Genomic DNA, 24663 nt, shown 5'->3' with positions numbered 1-24663 from the left:
CCCACACATTAATGCTTGTCGTATCTTTCATCAACTGTCAAAATCTGAAGCCTGCTCAGAGATCGCCAGGTAAAAGAAAATAAATGAAATACACAGAGGTTATTTCAAAACAGAACATGACCATCATCCAAAAAAATAAAAAAAATGTCACGATTCCCAATTGGGATCATCTTTTGTTTCCCACGTTGGACTATTTCACACTGCGGCATTGGCCAAAGGACACGAGAGCTGGTTCTGGAGCATACAGTTTCTCACACAGGTGTCCCCAGAGGAACACCAGAGACAGAGTCACGTGAGGCCTCTCCCGTACAGAGACTGTCTCACAGGGGCAGTGAGGGAGGACACCCACTAGTTTGTGGAGATCCCTGAGAGAGTATGATTCTTAAAATCTGGACTGTTGCTGGAGGGCTTCTCTCCAGGTTCCCCAAGCCCCGCAGTCCCACAATCCACGTATAAAATAATCACTCAGACGCTTATATCACTTATAAACTGTATGGCCGTGGCAGGCTTCTTGCTAACTGTTCTTTTATCTTAAATTAACCCATTTTTATAAATCTATACCTTGCCACGTGGCTGGTGGCTTACCAGAGTCTCTACATGTTGCTTGTCCTGGCGGTGGCTACAGTGTCTCTTCCTCAGCCTTCTGCTTCCCAGAATTCTCCTCTCTCCTTGTCCCACCTACTTCCTGCCTGGCCACCTGCTTCCTGCCTGGTCACTGGCCATCAGTGTTTTATATATATAGAATGATATCCACAGCACTGGACTGTACATAATTCACATCAGCCCTGTTCAGGTACTTACTGGAAGAAAGATGCAGCTGTTTGCCAGAACTCAGCACTCCACTCTAGATCTCTGCTGCCTTAGTCTCCGTCACGGATTTCCGAGTTCTGGCAGTTACCTGGACCACTGAGGCATTGCCACAAGACTTCTTCTCTTTTGAAACATCCTTTTTCTCTAGATATTAGGATAGCTACACCAGCTTGTTTCTTAGATCCATTTGCTTGGAAAGCCTTTTCCCAGCCCTTTACTCGGAGGTAGTGTCTATCTTTGAAGTTAAGGTGTGTTTCTTGTATGCAGCAGATGGATGGGTTCTGTTTTCTTATCCATTCTGTTAGCCTATGTCTTTTTATAGGTGAGATGAGACTATTGATATTGATGGATATTAATGACCAATGATTGTTGATTCCTGTTATTTTTTGTGTTGTCCTTCTGTGGTGTATGTTGGTGTGGGATTATCTATTGCTTGATTTTTCATGGATGTGTTTAGCTTCTTTGGGTTGAATTTTCCCTTCTAGTGCTTTCTGTAGGGCTGGGTTTGTAGACAAGTATTGATTAAATCTGGTTTTATCTTGGAATATTTTGTTTACTCCGCCTATGGTGATTAAGAGTTTTGCTGGGTATAATAGTCTGGGTTGGCATCCGTGGTCTCTTAGTGTCTGCATGAGATTTGTCCATGATCTTCTAGCTTTCATAGTCTCTATTGAGTAGTCTGGTGTTATTCTGATGGGTTTACCTTTATATGTTACTTGGTCTTTTTCCTTTGCGGCTCTTAATATCTTTTCTTTGTTCTGTGTGTTTAGTGTTTTGATTATTATGTGGCGAAGGGACTTTTTTTTTGGATCCAGTCTATTCGGTGTTCTGTAAGCTTCTTGTATCTTCATAGGTATTTCTTTCTTTAGGTTAGGAAAGTTTTCTTCTATGATTTTGTTGAATATATTTTCTGTGCCTTTGAGTTGGTATTCTTCTCCTTCTTCTATCCCTATTATTCTTAGGTTTGGTCTTTTCATGGTGTCCCAAATTTCCTGGACATTTTGTGTTACGACTTTTTTGTTTTTAGTGTGTTCTTTGACTGACGAATCTATTTTCTCTATCGTGATTTCAGTGTCAGAGATTCTCTCTTCCATCTCTTGCAATCGGTTGGTTATGCTTGTTTCTGTAGTTCCTGTTCGTTTTGTCAGGATTTCTATTTCCAGCATTCCCTCAGCATGTTGTGGTGGTAATCTAATTGTACTGAAATGTGATTTTGATTGTATATTAATAAATAAAGTTGCCCGGGGTCAGAGCTATTAGAGCCATAGCAAGAGTGTGGTGGTGGTGGCACAGGCCTTTAATCCCATAGATCTCTATGTGTTCAGGGATACAGCCAGCATTGGAGACATATGCCTTTAAGACCTAGGGGGCTGTACATTCAGACAGTGACGAGGCAGTCACGTGTTTGGGTTTACAACCAATGAGAAGGCAGAATGACTGGAAAATCGATTTACAGACAGGAAGTAGCTCTCTTTCGGGAAGCTGGGACACTGCAGGCGGAAGGGTGAGATTTTAGCTCTGAGCCCTGACCTCTCGGCTTTCTCCTTTACATTGTTTCTGTGTTTCTTATTTAATAAGATGGTTAGTTACATCTATATCTGGCGCCTAACGTGACAAGAATCCATTAAAAACCGCTTGGCTTGGCGGCAGGTCCGTTTTCCTGCAAGGGCGGCAGACTGGGCGGCTGGCGTCCTAGTCCAAGCGCCGGCTTCCTAGTCTGAGCGGCGGCCCCCTAGTCTGAGCGGCGGCCCCCTAGTCCTTGGCCTCAGGCCGGACTAACTGAGCTGCTTGCTTAAAGCCTGCTAACTTAAAGCCGGTGCTACAAACAACTCAGACCTTCCCTGCCGAACAGGACCCTGCCTGTAAAGCCAACGCACGTGGTCGGAGCTTAAGGAAGCCAAACCCAAGCCTTGACTCGGCACAAGAGGGAACACGTGGCTGCATTTAAACTTTAGCCAGCTACGCTTTCTTGTTCTCTCTCTCTCTCTCTCTCTCTCTCTCTCTCTCTCTCTCTCTCTCTCTTCTCTTTGGATTTACACCTGGGACACTAGGTAGCTGTTTTGAAAATCCCCTCGGATTTCTACTGTTCCACGCAGATTTGGTAAGTCATAACATATCAGATATTTTAAAGGAAACTATCTAAAAGAGAATTTTTTCCACATTAAAAAACAAATGGGTTTTATGTGTACATTGGAAGAAAATTGGTTTTTGTTTGAAATTTTAGGCAGTCTGATAATGGAACAACTATATAATATTAGTATTGGTGGAATTATGCAGCTTATCACTATACTAATCCACATTTTAATATTTAAAAAGATAATCAATTTAAGTGCCAGGATAACAGCTTTAGAAGAACTTGTTAAACCTGTAAAAATTCAGACAGAAGAAATTAACAGTGAAGTTGTTTCAAGTCGGGATCATAAGGTTGCAGAAAGAAAGCCTGTTTTCACACAGTCACCCTTAATTTATCCTGTAACCGTACAGCAGATGCCTGATCAAATGGCTACACAAAATATTGGGCTCCAATTGAAATGTTGGATTTAAAAAGGTTTAAGGAGGCAATAGTATCTTATGGCATGCATTCCCCATATGTAAAGCAAATGTTAAACTCTTGGTCAACATATAATAGGATAGTACCACAGGACTGGCGGGACATTGCACAAGATGTTCTGGAACCCAGCCAGAGACTTCAATTTCTGACTTGGTTTAAGGAGGAGGCTAAAAACATAGAAAAACAATGGAGGGATAAAGGAATACAAGTTTGCCAGGATCAGCTTATTGGCGAAGGCCAATATGCTTCAGCACAAACACAATGTTTATATGATGTCCAAACCCTAATTTTATGTCAAATGGCAGCCTTGAATGCATGGGACAGAGTTGAGGAACCAGGAAAAAAATCTGAGTCATTTTGAAAGGTGACGCAAGGTCCAAAAGAGTCTTTTACAGATTTTTTACAAAGACTGGCTTCAGCAGTAAAGAGAATGGTCTCGGATTCAGAAGCTGGTAAGGCAATAATTGAATCTTTGGCCTTTGAGAATGCGAATGCAGCATGCAAAAGAATAATCAGGCCATTAAGGGCAAGATCTGCACCTATGGAAGATTGGATTAGAGAAACAATTAATGTTGAAGCTGATGAGCATGATGATACATGGGTAGGAGAAGTAATTTCAAAAGGTTTGAGGAGTGTTAGATGTTTTGGATGTGGAAAGCAAGGACATTTGAAAAGGGACTGTAGACAGGTCATACCCAGAAACAATGTTTCTTCAAGGAACAATGGCAACAGAATACCCCTTCCTTCTGGAGTATGCAGAAGGTGTGGTAAGGGAAAACACTGGACCAACGAATGTAGATCAACAAAGGACAGACAGGGTAATCCTTTGCCTCAGTCTTCGGGAAACTCCCAGAGGGGCCTCGCGCAGGCCCCCAGTGCAAATCCAGTTCAAACCTTTCCTGCAGCCATAGAGGAAATCCCTGCTCTGGAGAGCGATTAAATAACCAAATGCCTATTGGAATAAATCATGCTGGTCAGGTTGATGAAACAGAGAGAATAGAAAATTCAGGAGAAAACATAAAGAAAATTTTTTGGCAAACTTCTATTAATGAACAAAGACCAAAATTAACGATAAAAATAAATGGTGTTTTGTTGTCTGGTCTGGTAGACACAGGTGCGGATGTTACCATAATTGCACCAGAATTTTGGCATCCAACTTGGCCTCTTCAGGAGGTAAACGTTCAACTGTTAGGAATTGAGACATTATCTCAGGTGAAACAGAGTGCAAGATGGCTCGAATGTATAGGTCCAGAAGGACAGAGAGGAAAATTAAAACCATATGTGGCTAACATAACTATGAACCTGTGGGGTCGAGACTTGTTGCAACAATGGAATACTCAGATTAACATCCCTCCAATCTCAGAAACAAATCATAAACTAGCACATGTTACTGAGAGAAATATTAGAAGATATTGTTCTAATGAGTGGTCAACAGCCATCCATATTATACAAGAACAGGGCACAATAACTGATGATCTTCCAAAGACACCAACAGCTCTACCTTTAAAATGGTTAACAGACAAGCCTGTATGGGTCTAACAATGGCCTTTAACAACAGAGAAACTCCAGGCTTTAGAAGAGCTGGTAGAAGAACAGTTAAATGCTCAGCATATTGAAGAATCAACCAGCCCTTGGAATTCTCCTGTATTTGTTATTAAAAAGAAATCTGGTAAATGGAGAATGGTAACAGACCTTAGAGCAATTAACAAAGTAATTAGCCAATGGGCTCTCTACAATCTGGGATGCCTTTGCCTACTCTGTTACCAAAAGGATGGCCTCTCATAGTTATTGATTTAAAAGACTGTTTCTTTTCAATACCCTTACAAGAAAAATACAAAGAAAGATTTGCTTTTACAGTACCTACTTATAATAATTCTCAACCAGTTAAAAGATTTCAATGGAGGGTCCTCCCACAGGGAATGTTGAATAGCCAAACTCTGTGCGAATACTTTGTACAACAGCCATTGGAAGTGATACGTAAAAAATTTCCTAAATCTATAATTTATCATTATATGGACGATATTTTACTAGCTGACTCAAATGCAGATACTTTAGAAATAATGTTTGAAGAAGGAAAGAAAATTTTGCCTTGCTGGGGATTACAAATTGCTCCTGAAAAAATACAAAGAGGAGATTCTATTAATTATTTAGGATATAAAATAGAGCTACAAAAAATTAGACCCCAAAAGGTGCAAATTCGGAGAGATAGACTACAGACTCTTAATGACTTTCAAAGATTATTTGGAGATATTTCTCATCTACGAACTATTGTTGGGGTAAAAAATGATGAACTGACTAATTTGTTCAAAACCTTAGAAGGTGACAAGGACTTAAATAGTCCAAGAGAATTATCACCTGAAGCTGAGAAAGAATTAGCCTTGGTAGAAAAGAAAGTGCATGAAGGACACGTGGATCGTATTGATCCAAAGCTGGATTGCATTTTGGTTATTTTACCTTCTAGGCGTTCTCCTACTGGAATATTAATGCAGAGGGAAGATATTATATTGGAATGGATATTTTTACCAAATAAACCAAATAAAAAATTAAAAACTTATGTGGAAAAAATCTCTGACTTGATTTACAAAGGAAAATTGAGACTTCGTCAATTAGCAGGCATAGACCTAGCAGAAATTGTCGTACCATTAACTAAGGAGGACATTGAAAAATTATGGACAGAAAGTGAACCTTGGCAAAGAGCTTGCAGTAATTTTTTGGGAGAAATTAACAGCAAATATCCCAAAAGCAATAGAGTTGATCTTATAAAGAGAGCTGATTGGATCTTGCCTCGAATTGTACGGCAAAAACCCCTATCTGGAGTTCGTACATTTTATACAGATAAATGCCAACAAAGAAGGAAAGGCAGGTTACAAATCAGAAAATTTAAGTAAAGTGGTTCAAAGTCTGTATAATTCAGTTCAAAAATCAGAATTGTATGCTATTCTGTTGGTATTAATGGATTTTTCAGAACCTCTCAACATAGTAACTGACTCTCAGTATGCTGAAAGAGTGGTGTTACATATTGAGACTGCAGAATTTATCCCTGATGCTTCAGAATTAACTTCACTATTTATTCAATTACAAGATACAATTAGGAAAAGGAATCATCCTTTATATATAACTCACATTCGATCCCATACTGGTCTGCCAGGCCCTCTAGCACAAGGCAATGATGAGATTGATAAATTATTGATAGGAAATGTGCTGGAGGCCTCAGAATTTCATAAAAAACATCACGTTAATAGTAAAGGTTTAAAAAAAGATTTTTCCATAACCTGGCAACAAGCCAAAGAAATAGTAAAGAAATGTCCTACTTGTTCCTTCTACAATCAAACGCCATTACCAGAAGGATGTAACCCAAAGGGTACTCAGAGAAATGAAATCTGGCAGATGGATGTGTTTCACTTTGCAGAATTTGGAAAATTGAAATATGTTCACCACACTATCGATACTTATTCAGGATTTCAATGGGCAACTGCTTTGAGTTCTGAAAAAGCTGATTCTGTAATCACTCATTTGCTAGAAGTTATGGCCATCATGGGTATACCTGCACAAATCAAAACTGACAATGCTCCATCATATGTCTCTGTTAAAATGAAACAGTTTTTTGCTTATTACAATATAAAGCGTATTACAGGCATACCACATAATCCTACAGGTCAAGCAGTTATAGAAAGATCAAACAGAACTTTAAAGGATATGCTAAACAAACAGAAATGGGTAACAAAAACCCCCAGAAATAGACTGCATAATGCTCTTCTAACTTTGAATTTTCTGAATGCCAATGAGAAAGGAACAACAGCTGCAGAGAGACATTGGATAATAGAAAAAACTACAGAATTAAATCAGCCTATATACTTTAAGGATGTGCTGACCTCAGAATGGAAACCAGGGTATGTATTACATTGGGGACGAGGTTTTGCTTTTGTTTCTACAGGAGAAGATAAGCTGTGGGTACCATCAAAATTGATAAAGGTTCGATTTGAACAAGAGAGACCTCTTAATTGAGGAGGTGATAGTTCATCAACCAGCATGAACATCCAATTTAAACTAACTTGTATCAATAACACATGCCATTTCATTTAATCAGATAGTAACTTGTCAAAAGGAAACATCCCCAAAATTAGTCTTGGGGAAAGGTTTTTGTTTTTGTCTTTTAGGAGAATGAAGGTTAAGGAATCTGAAGAACACTGGACAAATGAGACAACTGAAGAAAAGGGACAAATCATCTATCCCAAGAAACAGAATGAAACGGTGTATGGGTATATATTATCTAAAAAATTTTATGTCTTCCTAAATGTTTGTTTCTGCTTTTCTCTAAAGATTTAACACTATTGGTCTTCTAATAGTCCCAGTTCAATTAAAATTTAAAGCTGACTTTGGAGTTGGAGAATGGCTCTCTCCTTCTTTAAACTCAAGCATGTTGTTAAAAGGAAAATGCAAACTCCCTGTATCATGCCAGAATAAAAGAGCCATCTTCTGCTATGGTACAGGACAAAAGCAAAATTAATTAAGGGACTATTCTATTACTAATCTCAACTCTTTGATTCTATTCTGATTCTTTGAACTTTTCTCAAAGTATAAATTTTATATCAAAATTTACAAGATTAATATATATATATATATATATATATATATACATTTTAAACTTTGTTAAGATATGAATGGTCATATAGAATACTAACTAATTCTAGAAAAAAGGCTAGCTGCATATATATGTTTTTGTGTTCGAGTCTCTTATCAGTTTTCTGCAGGAAATCATGGCCAGGCCTAACATCAACTGACGTCTCCAGAAAGAAGAAGGGGCCCCACAACAACAACAATTCCACGTGGACAATAATAATATCATTAAGCTGACAAACATCATCCACAGATCAGCTTTGAACTACAAGGTGCTCAGAGCAATTTTGAGATGACTAGCTGAGATGATCCAGTCTCAAAGACTACTTGAATAAGGACTTGAGATAAACCCTGAACTTTGGCATTATACACAGACTGGATAATGAAGGATATAGTTACCTCTCCTAGAATTTGACAATTAACCTAAAATTTTTCTTTCAGGATAAAGAAAACTTCGCCCATACCCAGCAGGAAGCAATTTTAAGAATACGACACCCACATTCCCAAAGAGGTGGGGTGGGGCGGGTGGTTTTTTGGTCCTTTTAATGGGTTTTGGTTCTGGGATAATTTTCAATGTTTAGGGGGGTTGGTTACAAGTTATTTTCAAGGGTTAGGAAAAAGGCTAAGCAAAGGAGATTAGATTTAAGGTTCTTGTTTAAAAAAAAAAAGAAAAAGAAAAATGAAAAAGACAATTACTAGTTTTAAATACATTACATTGGATTGGATTGTTTTATATTGTATACAAATTAGAAATTGATATCGTTAGAAAATGCTATATGTATATTTCTAATTGTATTTATACCATTCATTTAACAATGTAATGCAAATTTCTGATCCTTGAATGTTATTATTATCAACTATTAGGATATAAAGAAACGAAAGTTAGTAGTTAGACATTACCATAGAACTTGTAGTCATATTAGATATGTTTTAAAAATTGAGCAGAGATGTTTTAGACAGGTCATCTTCAAACCCTTCAGAGATCTACAGAATATGGCATTTAAAATGTTTTAATAACTTAGAAATTTTTCTTTTTTGAGACATGTCGGCTCCTGGCAGTACCAATCTACTTCAGAGAAAATATGGGCATTGAAGAAACTGTACGGAGTCAACTTTCATTGTGGCAAAAGTTAGCCACTTGACAACAAAGTATCCTCGAATCAACAGGACAAAATGGACAGACAGAACATGAAACAAGGGACTACTGATTCTTGCCAAAACAAGTGTGGTTATGGCTTTATCAAAAGGCATCTTCTGAGGCCAGGACAATATGGCCCCATCCCTGAAGTGGCCTTCGCATCCGGAAAAGGTACGGTGCCCTTTTCTTCGAAGGCAGCATAACAGGCAGAGGGCCGATGGCTTCTGTTATGCAATGGAACAGCAGCTGAAAGTTCATGCCTCTCGAAAGTAGACTGGCATTTAATAGAGGGATGTGGAGAAGAAGGGGATGCTGATATGAAGCCATATATACACACACAGCCAAGAAGAATGAACAGCTGAATTAAAAAACTGTCAACAATTTCCAGAATTTAAAATCCTGAATCATGACAGGACACTAGTGGAATTCAGGTATTTCTGGTACATTGGCTGCTCTCACCCAATGTGAGGTTGAACTGTTGACCTTGTGTAGATCCTACATCACAAATGAGTCTGTCAGATACACTAAGACTATAGGCTGAAGATGATGCCCCAACACTGCGGAGAAACCTCAGGTGACTGCCCAGGCAGCTGGCTGTTTCTGTCAACTCACAAATTTTTTGGAAGTTGCTTGCATGCACTTCCTGTTTTTTATTTTTGTTAGCTAATATTATTCCCTTCTTGGGTCTCTGAGGGAGTTGAAGATTAGTTAGTTATGGTTGAAGATTAGTTAGTTATAGTTGAAAATTAATTAGGATAGAAAGTGCATTAGATACATCTTGGATTTACCAAAATAGGATAGATAATGGAATTATTTTCTCTGATTTGTCAAATACCTGTTTAGGTATTTATTACTTGTATATATTGTATATAGTTATTATACTTTTGTATATAGTTTTTCTTTTGTTAGTTATAACCTTTTTCTTTTTTTTCTTTTTATTAAAATAGAAAAGGGGAAATGTGGTGGTAATCTAATTGTACTGAAATGTGATTTTGATTGTATGTTAATAAATAAAGTTGCCCGGGGGTCAGAGCTATTAGAGCCATAGCAAGAGTGTGGCGGTAGTGGCACACGCCTTTAATCCCATAGATCTCTATGTGTTCAGGGATACAGCGAGCATTGGAGACATATGCCTTTAAGACCTAGGGGGCTGTACATTCAGACAGTGACAAGGCGGTCACGTGTTTGGGTTTACAACCAATGAGAAGGCAGAATGACTGGAAAATCGATTTACAGACAGGAAGTAGCTCTCTTTCGGGAAGCTGGGACACTGCAGGCGGAAGGGTGAGATTTTAGCTCTGAGCCCTGACCTCTCGGCTTTCTCGTTTACATTGTTTCTGTGTTTCTTATTTAATAAGACGGTTAGTTACATCTATAGCATGTGTTTTCTTTATTGTCTCAAATTCATTTTTCAGATCTTGGAATGTTTCTTTCATCTGTTTAATTGCTTTTTCTTGGCTTGATTTGATTTCTTCCCATTTTTTGTTCGTTTTTTCTTCCATTTCTTTAAGGGAGTTTTTTATTTCCTCTTTAATGGAGTTTTTCATTTCCTCTTTAAGGGAAGTTTTTATTTCCTCTTTAAGAGAGTTTTTCATTTCCTCTTTAAGGAAAGTTTTTATTTCCCCTTTAAGGTAGTTTTTCATTTCCTCTTTAAGGAAAGTTTTTATTTCCTCTTTGAGGGAATGTTTTATTTCTTCTTTAAGGGCCTCTATCATCTTCTTAAAGTCATTTTTAGGGTTGATCTCTTCTGTTTCTTCTGTCATGGTATGTTTAGATCTTGCAGGTGTAGAATCACTAGGTTCTGATATTGCCATATAGGTCTTTATGTTATTGCCTGTATTTTTGCGCTGGTGTCTACTCATCTCTTCCTCTCTGCGGTGCAGGTGGTGTCTGTGTCTGAGAGTGCCTCTCTTGTTCTAATTTTTAGTCTTGGTTTAGTAGGGGTTCTTGGTTAAATTGTTGCTATTGGGCTGTTTCTTCAGGGACAGCTGATTTCAGTCGGTGAATTATATACTTATGATTCTGGTGATCTGGTTTAGTGGCTGGGTAGCGCCTTCTTCTGTGTTCCCAGGTCACGTTTTGTTCATTTGTCAACTCCTCAGCTGATCTTGTTTCTTCAGACTTCAAACTGTAGGCATCTGAATCCTCTCCCAGATGGGTTTCAGCTGAGCAGGGTAGTCTCACCTCCAAGTTGTTGGGTTTCACAGGATCAGCAGTTGGGCCCTGGGTTGTCCCCAGACGGAGTGCCCAGACTCACCCTGGTTCCGACCCACGGAGATAGCCTCTTCCCCAGGTGTTGGGGCTAGGGGTATCCCTGTTCCAAGCTGCATCCGCCCCTCTCCGTCCCCAGGCCTGTCCACCCCTGGGTCCCGCCGCCACAGGCCCACCTGCATCCACTTGTCTCCGCCGCTGGGGCTGTATGTCCCTGTCAGCTGCCGCTGGATCTGTCTGCCTCTGCGGGCCACCAACGGGCCTGTATGTCTCTGCTGCCTGCCACCGCAGGCCTACCTACCTCTGCTTGTCACTGCTGCCGGGCCCAACCACCTCTGCGGGCTGCCACTGGGCCTGTATGTCTCTGCTGGTTGCCGCTGGGCCTGTATGTCCCTGTTGGCTGCTGTCACTGGGCCCATCCACCTCCGCAGGTCACCAACCTGTGTCTGCCTGTCTCCGCCGCGTGGCCTGTCCACTTCTGTGGGTCGCTGCCGCCGGGCCTGAATGTCTCTGTCGGCCGAATGTCTCTGTCTGCCGCCGCTGCCGGGCCCGTCCACCTCCGTCTGCTTATCTCCGCTGCAGGGCCTGTCCACCTCTGTGGGCCGCCGCTGGGCCCAAATGTCTCCGCCGGCTGCCTCCGGGCCTGAAAGTCCCTGTCGGCTGCTGCTGCGCCCGTCTACCTCTGCGGGCAGCTGCAACAGGCCTACCTGCGTCTGCTTGTCTCTGCCATCTTGAATTGACTCAGATACAACTAACTTTATCAGGACTTGACAATTAACCCCCAAATTTTCTTTTTAGGATTCCCTAAGGTTGTCTTAACCCCCAGAATGTAGGAAGCAATTTTAAGTACACGACGCCCACATTCCCAAGAAGTGGGGTGGGTGTTTATTGGTTGTTTAGTAAGTTAGGGATATTGTCACTTTATGACGGTTAGTTACAAGTTGTTAATTGTTAATGGTCAGGGAAAAAGCTGAACAAGGAGATTAGGTTCAGAGTTTTTGTTTAAAAAAAAGAAAAGAAAAAAGAGAATATAGATATGAGGTAGATCATTGAATCTACTCTGAGAAAAAAAGATAAAGAAATAATAGGATAAATGGGTAGATCGTTGAATCTACTCTAAAAAGAAAAAGGGGAAGATATATAGTTCAAAATTATGAATCCTGTTCCTTTAGTTTATCTACCATGAGGATCATCGTGAATCCTGTCCACCTAGGTCTGTGAGGAGGTATTGGGACCCAGGATAGCACATGACATCCAGAGCCTCACTTCCAAATGTAACTGGAGGAGGCCGGATTGAGCAGTCTGAGAAAGCTTTGTTGGGGCCCCAGGCCCCTAGGGGAGTGGGCAGGACAGCTTTGCCTGCTGGGGGAGGGAGTAGGGACCTTCCTGGAGGCACTTTTTGTACTCCTTGGGTATTTTCCAGATTGGTCCACGGGAGAGAGCTAGACAGGCAGGCATGCTGGAAAGAAGGGGTGCTCTGGGCCTTTCCCACCCTTGATAGTGCAGGTCTCATTTCAGGCACGTGCAACTGCAAGCCCTGAGTCCCTAGGCATGATTTCTGGGTGGACCTCACCATGGAACAGGGTTGGCTAGACCCGTGCCTGCACGCTTTTCCTGCTCTTCCAGAAGCAGGGATTCTTAAGTTCAGGAAGTGAGGACTAACTGGGTGTGACCACCCTCGAGTAGAAGGAGGGTCTCGGGGGACGGTGGTGGAGCAGGTTCACTTGGATGGGTGACTAGTTATTGTGACCCAGGGTAACCCTTGAGATGATGTCTGGAGCCTCACTTCTGCATCAGACTGCAAGCAGGGGGAGAGGGGTGGGGGGGGAGGCGGATCTGAGAACGATTTGTCAGGATCGCAGGGCCCTGGAGGAGTGGGCAGGACAGCACGTGTTCTGCTGAGGGAAGTCCAGTTCCTTCCGGCCCCTGTTACTGCAGTTCCCAGCTCAGTCAGGTACAACTGCAAGCCCAGGTTACCACACATGCTCGATTACTGGATGGGTCTCATCCTTTAGCACCTTGGAGCAGGCTCACACATGCCTGCATGCTCTCCCCCTAATCAGAAATCATTCCATTCAGGGAAATGGGCCCTGCTCAGGTGGGACAAGCCTCTGAGGGGAAGAAGCATGGCCACCTAATCTGAGTGGATCCCTGTTCTGAGGTTCTGCTGGTTACAAAATCAGAGTCAGCCTAGGCCCACACAGTGCTTGGTGGTGGCACAGAATCACAGGGTGTCGGGGGCCTGGTTGAGGTGATTTCTGCAAACCTCCCTTCTGCAAGGGCCTAGACAGAATCCTGGGCTCTGCAGGTACTAGAAGGTGTGTGGGAAACAGAGTGAGGGATGGGCGAGAACATGGAGGGTCCCCATTGCCCCTTGTGTACTCTTTGGTCACCTGTCGTGCATGGCAACTGCTGGGCCCGAGCCAGGCACGTGTGACTGTTGGACCCATCTGTTGCAAGAGCACCTCCTAGCCCACCTCTTGAGTTTGCCTGATACGCCCAGGCCATCCATTCATCTGTGCCAGGGCAGCCTCAACCAAGGATGGATACTTGGCCCACCACAGGCAAGTGTGCCTGCTGGGCCAGCCTCAAGTAGGTAAACTTGCTGAGGGGCCCCGCACAGGGACAGAAAGATGCATATTCACCTGCTGGGTGCTCAACCCTAGCCTGTATCACCTACCACGCATGTCAGGCACCCCCCTCCAGACCCCACACACCCCACCCACCACCGTGCACGCATGTACTTGCGTGCACATACACAGACACAGACACACACACACACACACACACACACACACACACACACACCCCTCATATATGTATGCCATCTGGGCCCACTTGCTGGGCCTTTCTCACGTATAGGTGCTGTTCCAGCCAATCAGTAAGCATGCTTGCTTGTGGAGGTAGGCAGTAGCTAGGTGTTACTTTCCTGAAAAGAGAAAGAGGTTTCTGGGGGGGGGGAGGTGTTCTCATAATAGGATCCTCTTGGTGGGTGACAAGAAATCAGCAGAAAGGGCTGAGACTGAGGGCTACAGGCCTGTGGGGAGCTCTGCATTCAGCCAGAAAAATGGAACAGAAAGTGATTGGATGTGGTGGGATATCAGTGTCATCCTCCTGCCTCCTCTTTGCTCCAGCACAGCAAGTGCCAGGACACATGGCCACAGCCTGTGGAGTCCCGGTACCTGTTTCCATTGCCGTCATGAAATTTCTTCTTGGTGTCTTTACTGTCTGTGCACACCAACATTTCAGGAGTTCTGCCCAGCCCGGCAAGGTCCCAGCCATGTCAACCAAGGAACAGAAAGACATGGAGAGACGTGCCAAGCGCCCAAGGGTTGATCAGAATCTCCCATCAGATGACTTCCAGAACCCAGATGCAATCACCCCTGGTAACAACTGATAAGGGGCATACAGGGCTGGGCCTAACGGAGAGGACATTCTACTACTCCTTGGCAGGTGGAGCACAGGGCTGGCGTGGTACTAACCAGGTCATTGCATGGGATTGGGTGGGTGGGGTGGAGATGGGAGATTCGGGTGCTGAGAGCTGATTCTCAAGCGTGTTCTGGGTTTCTGTCCCCACCTGACGTTCTCACCCTGTGGCGGAGGTACAAGGCTCACAGAGGAGAGCCATTGTCCTGGCCAACGTGCCTCTGACAGAGCCCATGGGTCACAGTGGATTTCCTTGAAAAGCTTGTACAAATACATGTAGCTGCTGTCCCCAGACTCTGGCCGAGCTGAATTTCACGTGTGTGTGTGTGTGTGTGTGTGTGTGTGTGTGTGTGTGTGTGTGTGTGTGTTGGGGTGGGGGGCATGAGTTCCTGGAAGACTACTTTAAAACTGTTGTTGGCCATGGGCTCAACCAACCCTAGAGTGAAGCTGTTTCCCATGTGTGATGATGAGAACAGCACACTTCATTTGCAAAGGTTTTTTTTTTTTCCTTTCTTCTCAATGCAGCAAACAATCCAGCAGTTGATACCAGTGAGATGGGCAGCTGTTCCTCAGGACCAGACGTGCAAGCGGCCAGGTGATGTCTTAAAGGAACTTTGGCCTGTCCCAGGAGGTAGTTTCAGTGTGGTTACATGCAGGCATACAAAGAAATTTCTGCCCTTTGCTGGAAAATGGATCCAAACGGGGAGTTTGGTGTTAAGTGAAATAAGCCAGCACCACAGAGACCACAGTCACCTGTTTTCTCTCATTTGATGATCCTAAATTATAAATAGGTCCATAAAATAATAGAAGCCAAATTCAGAAGAGAGGCTGGGAAGAGGCAGGCAATGCCCAATAGAGGGGAAGGTTTGAGGAGTAGAGGCAGACTCTGGAGGTTGAATATGGTCACATGGCATGAAAGTTGAAGAGACACTGGCTGAGTGATAGAGGAAGCCTAGCAGGAGGGTACTGAGGAAGGATGAGAGTGAATATAGCTGGAGTGCACGACAGATGGGTGAGTACACCTTTATGAAGCGCCTTGCAGCTGTACCGTGAATGGATTCCAGTAAACCTTTAGTATAAAATCCCCTACGCTGCCACAACATAACACGAAGTCACCGCTTGAGGAGAGGAGACACTTCCGTGGAGCTGCCTGCAGTTGGGCAGGGAACGGACGCCAGGGATGCAGTTTTCATGTGTCATCCAACACCCAGCCAGAGGTTGGGGTCCTTGGGGATACAGCTGACTTTGAGTCACCCATGCTCCAGTAAGTAACCCTTACCCATGTGCCCCTATGTATTCTGCAGTGAACTCATTGGTTCACTGTGAAAACGCGAATAAAGGAATAAAAGTAATGGCCCCAAACAGGAAAATCCAACTTTGCCTCACGTAAGCGCTAGTCTCTTCAAAACCGAGCGCCTCACCTTTCCTTCGAAGCAAACTTGGCATGTTTGTCCTCAATTAAGGATCCTTGTGTGCATTTTCCATAGGGAGCCTGTTCAGAAGAGGATACCGGATTTCAAAGGTGTGTTTGAGCAGATGTTGCTAGTCCCAGAGCCCTCTTTCTGACCCTACAACTTAAGATGTGGTGAGAACGTGGTCACCAGCCAACAGGACTCTGTTACACTTCTGTCGCCCAGAGGATTTTTGGGGGGTGGGGTGGGGTGGGGTGGGGGAGACAATAAATTACCATTTATCCTTCAGGCGGCACCTTTAGTTTAACTTTTAACTAGCCTCTCTGAGCAGGGGTGTGTTGTAGCTGTCACTGAGGCCTCGGGGAGAGTTTCCTGCTTCCTGCATTGCTGGAGAGTGTTACTAGGGATGATGGGCAAGCAGATAAATCTCTGCCTTTTACCTTTACTGCACGAGTGGCATGTCGCATTTCAACAGCTGTTTTTCACCTTCTGAATTAAGTCATTTTTTTTTTCCTGGCTTTCCGAAGTTGCTCTCCTCCAGGAACCCCTGCCAAAGGAGGGCATGGAAAACAGCCTTTAGGCCATACACGTTTATGAGCCTGTCAGGGAACGCTGAAGGCAGCCACACTGTGGACAGGGAAGAAAAGGGTGATAGCATGCAAACATCATGCATGCCACACTAGCTTGTTTTCCGTCATCCACAGTAACCAAGTCAGTGTATCACACGCCCCTCAGGCTGAGACAGCTTTTATTCACTTGTATAGGTGGCCCTAAAACAGCATTACTGGAGAGACACCGTCAGTTCTTAGCCAGTGTATTGAGTCAGTTCGTACAAGCAAGGATGTCTGACAGCATTGCTCTCTCTGGTACAGATGAACTGCTTGGGTTTTTGAGGTGTCCAGAAAATGGTTTGTCAGGGGCGGTCACTCGTCAAAGCTCGATGCCCCCACACCTGTATTCCTAGCACTAGGAAGTGAAGGCAGGAGAATCAGGAACTGGAAGTCGCCCTCACTTGCCTCTCAAGTTTGAGACCAGCCTGGGCTACACAAGACCCGGTCTCAAATTAAAAAATAAAAATATAACGAAGAGCAAAATGGACACCAGATCTTTAGATACTCCTATTACCGTGTAGGTGATGTGTCAGGGATGAAAGTGCGCCTCTTCCTCTGGGTATTTGACTTAAAGTGATAGCATTTCCTTTCTCGACTAGGTGACGTTAATCGGTACCTTCTGGCAAAGAGGAAGCAGTTTGAAAAGGATATAAATGCCTCTTTCAGCAGCCTGAATGAAAACCTCCAGAGTGTTTTCAAAACCCAACAGAAGTCAAGGTAAAGTTGTGACCCTCTTGTCAAGGAGACCTGTACAGGCTTTGACTCTTCCTTCCAAAGTCACTCCTGCCTGCCATTGTGATCCTGCACAGAGTGGAGTCGCTAATGGGACCTACATAGCACTGCATTTTATCTATGAGCTAGTCCTATTCATAGCTGGTGGGACCCCCCCCTTCCCCCCTCTTTAAGCAGCTGAGATGTATTAGCTTCAAGACTGGCAAGAGACCAGCTTCCCCCTTACCAGATAACTTCCTGCAAGGAAGGCCAGTCTTCTATGGTCTACAAAACTATACCTATTAGGAGGTACCATCAGCACTCTTTTTGGTAGATCGTTGTGCCCATGTGGGGGGGGGGGAGGTTCTGTGCCCTCTCCGTGTATCTAAGTCCCAGAGGATGAAGGGTATGTTGCCTTCACAACACAGACTTGGGCTCTCAGAAGAATCTCCAGGTTACTCCATAAGGGAAAGGGAAGAGGAGTCTAGTTTTAAGCCAGGAATGCAATCTTGGGAAATGTATGCATCAGAGCGTCCTAGGTGTTCGAGAAGGAAGACACGTGAAATGGCGCGTCACTGGCAGCAAATTAGGACAACATTCTTCTGGGACGAGAGTCACATTGCCGCCTCTCAAGAGCCAATTTCATTCATGTCCCCTTTCTCTTTTGCTCCCCGCTCTGGTTTCAAAACGTTGAGTGTGTGTGCCATTGCCTTACCCACACGCAGTGTGACAATGCTCAGCAATTGTTACTGTGTTTTACAGGCAGGAGCTTCACTCCATGCACTCCCAGGTGTTTGAGTCTCTGTATCACAAGTGGCTGGACGAGGTGGGGAGAGCAAGGGAGCAAGAAGAACACCTTACTGTGAGTGTCAGGGCTTCAGTGCATCAAGTCGAGAGGGAAAGGGACAGGACAGGACGTGAGCATACGGAGACAAGGAGGGTGGTGAATGTGGCCTGGAGAGACTGGCCATCCTCTCTGGCTTGCTTCTTTTTCTGTAGAGGGGTGATGTGGTCATGGGTTAGGAGCCAGCATGGGGGGCTGGGGAGGCTGAGCAGGCACTGCCTGGAGAGTGCAAGAGAAGGTATGGGCTTGTATGCTCAGAGGGAGGGGACCCTTTGTGATCCACACAGTGCAGATGCCAAATAGTGCGGGACGGGGTGGGGTGGGGGTGGGGTGGGGGGAGGGTCCCAGGTGGCCTTCTGACACAGTGATCAGGGAGGCAGAGTGAGAACGGTCAGTATGGACACCGAGTAGTGCGGTCTTGGAGGAATATTTCATCCTGATGGAGGACAGAGCTGTACTCCCAAAGGCGCCGACTTCCAAAGGTGGGGAAGCAGAACCTAGAATCTGAGGGAGATGGAGACAGATTCCAGTCTGGTGGTGAGGAGCATGTTCTCTGGACCCCATTGCTTGGGATACAACCATAGTCCTGACACTTGCTCATTGTGAAAGCTCAGGAAAATAATTAACCTCCCTGCCTCAGTTTCCTAGGACTGAAAGCAGACCTGTGAAGAATCCCTACCTTTCTAGACTTTGCGTAGTCGGTGGTTTCATTTTGTGGCATGTTGCTATGGAACGTTTGACTGTGGGAGCTGATGCATGTTTGCTATTCGTCTTCCCTGCCCTTCTTATTTGGTTGATAATGTAGTTGATGGGAGGTTACAAGCTGGGGAATGACTGGTTGATGAGGAAGGCTTAGGTCAAAACTTTTTTTTTTTTTTTTGAAAAGAAGGGTTTCCTTGGAAGCTATTCTGTGTCCTCGTTGTATTAAAATAAATACTTTATGAACACAAAGGAATGCTTTGTACTTAATTTTGGTGAGGTGAGAATCCACAGATTAGGTGGGTCTTGTGTTAATTTCAAAATGAATAATTATTTCATAGAATTTTTGCACAGGCTTGACAGACTATCTCACTCTGTGACTGGTCAGACCGTGTTATGTTGCTTTTGGCAGTGAAGGGCACGTCTTCAAACTTGTTCATGAATGCCAGAACACAAAACATCACGGGAAGCAATTCCTGTAAGCAGCAGGGTTGGATGTTCAGTTTTACTGACATTTTGTCATTGATTCCCTCTATTGCAGCTTATAGCTCAGCAGCAGATGAAGATTTTACAGAAAGCTCTAGAGGATCATGAAACCAGGATTGAAAACGCTAAAGATTTATGTGACACAGTTTTGAAGGTCTGGTGGATTGCACTTGTAACAGAACACACCCATTTTATGTCACACCAGGTGTCTATGAAAGCAGAAGACAGGTTGGCCCTTTCTCAGGTTGTGGGAGAAGTAATTAGTTTTGAAATCCGGGATCACATTCTCTTTGGATTATTGTCCCCACACATAGGAGAAATGCTAAGGTTTGTTTAAGCTGGGAAACTGATGACAGTGTTGGGGGCAGTGTTCTAGCATGGGAGCTGGTGACTGGAAATTTGCTTAGAAAGGAGCATACTGCATCGCAGTGATGAGCTACTATTGACCTCCCGTGACATTTCGAGGGAAATTGGCAAGTCTGGGGATCCTTCTGGTTTTCTTTGACTCGTTTGGATTGGACAGGTCGGTCAAACAAGCAATGGGCAAGGGTAGGTTTTATTTTCTTTCATGTTGAGTGTTTTGCAGTCTTCCGACATCAGCATTGTTCTTGAGTATTGGTGGTCGTGTATTTCAAGAGCTCCCCAAGAGATGTGGGGAATGACAAAGCTGGCAGAGGATTAACCCTCTTTGAACTGAGAGCTGCGAGCTGGCAATGGTAGCCTTGCTGAAGCTCTAGGTCCTGAGTGACCTCTATATACCCAGGAGTTGAAGCAGCCCTTCAATGGGAATTCTTTTTGATGCTCTCATTTAAATAGGCTATGAAATAATCTCTCCTCATATCTGATTCTGATGCCTTAACTCAAGTGCTCAGTGTGCCAAGGTAAATTAAATGTTTTCAAGATGCTATCGAGAAGCTAGGTCTGTCTTTGCTGAGCAAGCATGAGTACCCCAGTTAGTACCCTAGTGTATATCCCCAGCAGCCATGTGTCCTCCAGGCACGGCAACAGGTGCCTATAACCCCAGAGTGGTGAGGGTAGAGAGAGAGACACAAGGAGCCCTGGGGCTTGTGGGACCACCAGTACAGCCAAATTGGAAAACCCCGGGTTTAGTGAGAGACCCTGCCTCAAAAAGTCATGTGGTGAGCGGTTCAGGAAGGCGCAGGCACACGGGAGCACACACATATGCGTGCAAACATGTACATGTGAAGGAAATCACTTTGAGTGTTTTTTTTTTTTATCACCTCTGGTCTCCACACCCAAGCACACATACATGGACACCCTCTGGCACACACCCATGCACACAGAAAAGTAAAACTGAATTTTCAAGACCTTGGGGGCCATCTACATACATCCAGTCCTTTAGGAAGAGCTTAAGGAAAGGGAACATGCAGCTCTAGTGCAGCTGAATACTGCTTGGGAACTGGTTGGAAGAACTGACCGGAAAGGCTTGCTTCTAACTGTGAGTGCTCAATGTGAGTAGCACCACAGAGGGAGCCTTGTGACTGGGCCTCTCTGGCTTCCCAGGTGGTCCCTGCCCTTCTGCCCTGTGCTCTTCTGCCTCTCTCACTCTCTTGATCTCCCTCTGCTTCTCCACTCAGGCTTCCTTCCTTTCCTAGTCCTTGGCTCTGGCTCTGAGGGACTGTTGTTCTCTAACATGGCCTTCCCCTCTTCCAGATTTCCCAGTGGCCTTCCTTCTTAATTCTCTCTGCTTCCTGTGTCCTCTGCACAACACGCCCGCTCCCCCCCCCCCAGCCTCTTGACAGCTTCACTGGCTGCCTGCTTCCCTCTGTCCATTTTGTCTTCCCTCCTCCCAGTGCACCAGCTTCCCCTGAAGTGGCTCCTATTCCGTGTCCATGCTTTGCTTCTGCTCTTTGCCCAGAAAGCTCCCCGCGCCTTGTCTTCCCTAAGGAAATCCTATGTTTTTACGGCTTGAAGTCACCATTTGTGTCCTTTTCAGCCGCGAGCCCAGCAAGCTCCCCTTCCATACCTGTTTTCAGCTAGTGTGCATGTCATCTGTTCCCAAGCTGCTCTGGGCCCTGAGAATAGGGCAGAGACCGAACAGGCATTTTGCAATTTCTGGACAGAGGGTGACACAGTTCTTTCTCCTCTGTGTCCACCACTGCAGTGTTCTTTGAGAGATCAGAGGGGTTTGAGTCCCCGCTTGCGCTTTTCTTAGATTGAAGGGTCATGGGATCGTACACTGTGTCTTCCTCTGAAAAATCACATTCCATGGACATAGCGAATGGCTCCTTCCTCTGGGGAAACCTTGGGGGTCTCCAACGTGGGCCTGTGCCTCGTTTTCCATGTCTGCTCCGTGGGACCTTTTAACTGATCCTCCACCCATTTTCCGAGATAAGTGCCTTAGCTGTTGTTGTCCCACAAGGGCACCACCTTAAAATGTGGCACTGGAGCTTTGTTTGGAGTGGCTATTTAGATGTGTGTGAAGTAGCCACTGTTCTTACTTTGAATTCATAACAAGCCTCCTTTGGATATGCAAAGTCGGTTCTTTTAAAATTAAATGAGGTGAGGTGTCAAGCCAAGCCAGGGCTTTGTGCTCAAGCAGAGTTTTGTTTGTTTGTTTGTTTGTTTGTTTGTTTGTTTGTTTGTTTCAGAAAGCCAAGGACTTGAGTAAACATCGAAAAGCTTTTATTGGTGGTGAAGAAAGTGAAGTGAAGAAAGAAATCTGCAAGGCGCAGGACAGAGTTATCATGGAAACTGTAAGTCCTGTGTCTGTAATGCCTTGTGCCTCGGGATGGCTTCCTACGGGCAGAGATGGAATAACAATTCCCTAATTCTCCATTTCCAAACAGCAAGAGCAAGATGTGTCTGTTGTTGAAACATACCTTCAATCCCTGGTCCTTGACCACTCTGAAGAAACCACCTGAAGCTCACGTAGAGGACGCACAGGGAGCATTAGCCGTGCTAAGAGGACGTTAGTAGCAGTCAGGGCAGCTCCTTTCTCTTTACTTTGCCTGTTAGAAATATGACTGAGACTCTGTTAACCGTTAAGTCAACCCCCAACAGTTCTGTGAGTAGCAACAGTTCAGTGTGGATCCTCTAGCCCCTGACAGCAAGGGAGATACATTCTCCCCAGCAGTGGCACTCTCATTTTGCAAGAAAATGTCATTTGATTTCACGATTGGCTTCTTTGGTTCCCTGTCACTTGCCCAAAGTGAATGTTACCTGTCTTATTTTAGGAAGAAATAAATAACGGTGGGATCCATTTTTCTCTGCGTGCTTTCATTTATTCAGGAGGTCACAGAGCCAATTCCATTGCAAACGGGCCTTTATAGGAAAACCAACCCAACATGTTCACTCAGACTTAAAACTGAGCACAACTCATGTTTTCCTGCCCAGATGTGCTAAACTGTTGACAGCGTTCCCACAGCAGAGCCAGATCTTAACGTGTTGGGTGTGAGCTTGCAGTGGGGCTGTGGCATTTCCCAAAGACTCGTTTCTGGGCTGTATTCAACACTGGTTGGAAGACACCTGCCCTTATCTTTGGTCACAAACATTTTATCATCGATGAATATCTACATGAGCATTTACAGTTTCAGAATTTTAGATGGGTGTTTCCAGGAGCAATTTTTATAGTGCTTCTATTATTCATATTATTTACTCAGCTTGGATGTGGAATTGTACACAATAGGCCTCTAACTCTAAAAATTAAAGATTTCCTATTTTTTCCCTTATTTTTTCCCTGTGCTGTTTTATAAAGTCTTGAAAACCTTTTTCTGAATCCATTTGAAGTTGTCTTTAATATATCCTTCATGCATATTCTTTGTGTAGCTTACAATTAAAAAGAAAACCCATCTCCCAAAACTGATTTCCATATTTCCCCCATATTCCTCATTTCATGTGTCTGTATTATCCATTCTTCTCTTCTTTTGTATATTTTTAAAATTGATTTATATATTTGAAATTATCCTTAGTTTTACAAGTGAATGTTCTTCATGATTTCATTACCACATATGTATATCTGCATATCTGCATACTGTATATATACCAAGCCACCAGACTTCAACCCTTTTCTTTCTTCCAAATATGCCATCTTCCAAAATCACCTGTTTCCAACAGTCTTCTCTTCTGTTTTCAGGGCCTTTAAATTATTACTTTTTTTCTCCACATATGATAGATAATATATTGTACTTGTGTTTCTACGTCTGGCTTTTTTTCCCTCTTAGTATCCTACAGTTCCATCCATTTGCTTACAAATGGCAGAATTTCATTCTCTTCATAAGCTGGGGGAGGCTTCAGATTTGTATGCATTTATGTAATTTTTTTGCCTTCATGAGTTGGCCACTTGTGTTGTCTGTTTTTGCTTTTCTATGTCTCCTCTACTTGAATGGTCCTATGAAGTTGTTAGTTTCCTTTGTGTCAGGGGAGGGAAAGACAGAGTATGGTGAGTTTGCAGGGAACTGGGCAGATAGAAGCGATGGTGTCAGTGCTTAGACTGATGGGTACAGGCCTGAGCTGCTCCAGGTTATGGCCTCAGCTGAATTTGGGAGGGGTGGCCAAACATTGCAAATGAATGGGCAACTGCAGCTGTTTGAAGTAAGAAGTGGAAGGTAGCTATGGCATTCTTGCCCAGAGCATACAGAGAGGTTTCCAACTCCAGTCACAGGTCACGGGAACGATGTCTCAGATTCTGTCTGGCCATCATACCTATATGCAAATGATAGCCTGTGGGAGGAAACCAGTCGCCAAACAAATATGCTGAGGGTGGGACTTGGATAGCCAAAAATTGAAGGAAGGGCAAGCAGAGTGTCAGACCATTCGGCAAGTAACAGTCTGTAGGGTAGAGTTTAGCTTTAGGGACAGGGCCTCATGTACAAAACCTCAATCCCAGGGCAGGCAAAGCCATAGATAGACGTTGGAGCATTCCAGGCACTGGCACACAGGTTATATCTTAATCACATCCAGTGCCAGGCAAACCTCCTGGCAGATCTTGCTGATGAATAATGATTAATAAAGGTTAATAATGAGTCATAATCCTCCATGACCCTATTCCTGACATGCCACTGTTCTGTTCTGTTCACGTCTGCATCCCCAGCCAAAAGGCCGCCTTGGCACGTGGGTCGTCTCTGCTCTGTGGTCTCCTATGAGAAGGCCATCTTTCTGATGCAGCTGGCCAGGCTGGCCCTGCA

General features: G+C 44.1%; 1 protein-coding gene across 2 annotated transcripts; it reads left to right on the top strand.

Annotated features, from left to right (window-relative positions):
• Nucleotides 1-14394: 14394 nt before the first annotated feature.
• LOC143270675 (X-linked lymphocyte-regulated protein 5C-like) lies at nucleotides 14395-23040 on the top strand. 2 transcript variants are annotated; one of them, XM_076561521.1, is made up of 8 exons: nucleotides 14395-14713; nucleotides 15279-15348; nucleotides 16241-16275; nucleotides 17376-17493; nucleotides 18250-18349; nucleotides 19572-19670; nucleotides 22129-22233; nucleotides 22327-23034. In XM_076561521.1, the coding sequence occupies exons 1-8, from the start codon at nucleotides 14395-14397 to the stop codon at nucleotides 22399-22401; spliced, it is 921 nt and encodes a 306-aa protein (XP_076417636.1). In that variant the 3' UTR covers nucleotides 22402-23034. The 2 variants fall into 2 exon arrangements, with proteins under 2 accessions (XP_076417636.1, XP_076417637.1); XM_076561522.1 differs by lacking the exon at nucleotides 19572-19670 and having other exon boundaries at nucleotides 22327-23040.
• Nucleotides 23041-24663: the final 1623 nt, after the last annotated feature.

The sequence above is a fragment of the Peromyscus maniculatus genome, chromosome X (assembly GCF_049852395.1).
Source record: "Peromyscus maniculatus bairdii isolate BWxNUB_F1_BW_parent chromosome X, HU_Pman_BW_mat_3.1, whole genome shotgun sequence".
In the NCBI taxonomy this organism is placed as follows: Eukaryota; Metazoa; Chordata; class Mammalia; order Rodentia; family Cricetidae; genus Peromyscus; species Peromyscus maniculatus.
This window is presented reverse-complemented; position numbering and strand designations above follow the sequence as displayed.

What these genes read in the sequence shown, in the direction of transcription:
- LOC143270675 (XM_076561521.1), top strand. Translation starts at nt 14,395, where the DNA reads ATGGAACAGAAAGTGATTGGATGTGGTGGGATATCAGTGTCATCCTCC. An exon ending in TATGTGACACAGTTTTGAAG is followed by an intron (nt 19,671 to 22,128) that starts GTCTGGTGGATT and finishes TGTTTGTTTCAG; the next exon opens with AAAGCCAAGGACTTGAGTAA. An exon ending in ACAGAGTTATCATGGAAACT is followed by an intron (nt 22,234 to 22,326) that starts GTAAGTCCTGTG and finishes ATTTCCAAACAG; the next exon opens with CAAGAGCAAGATGTGTCTGT.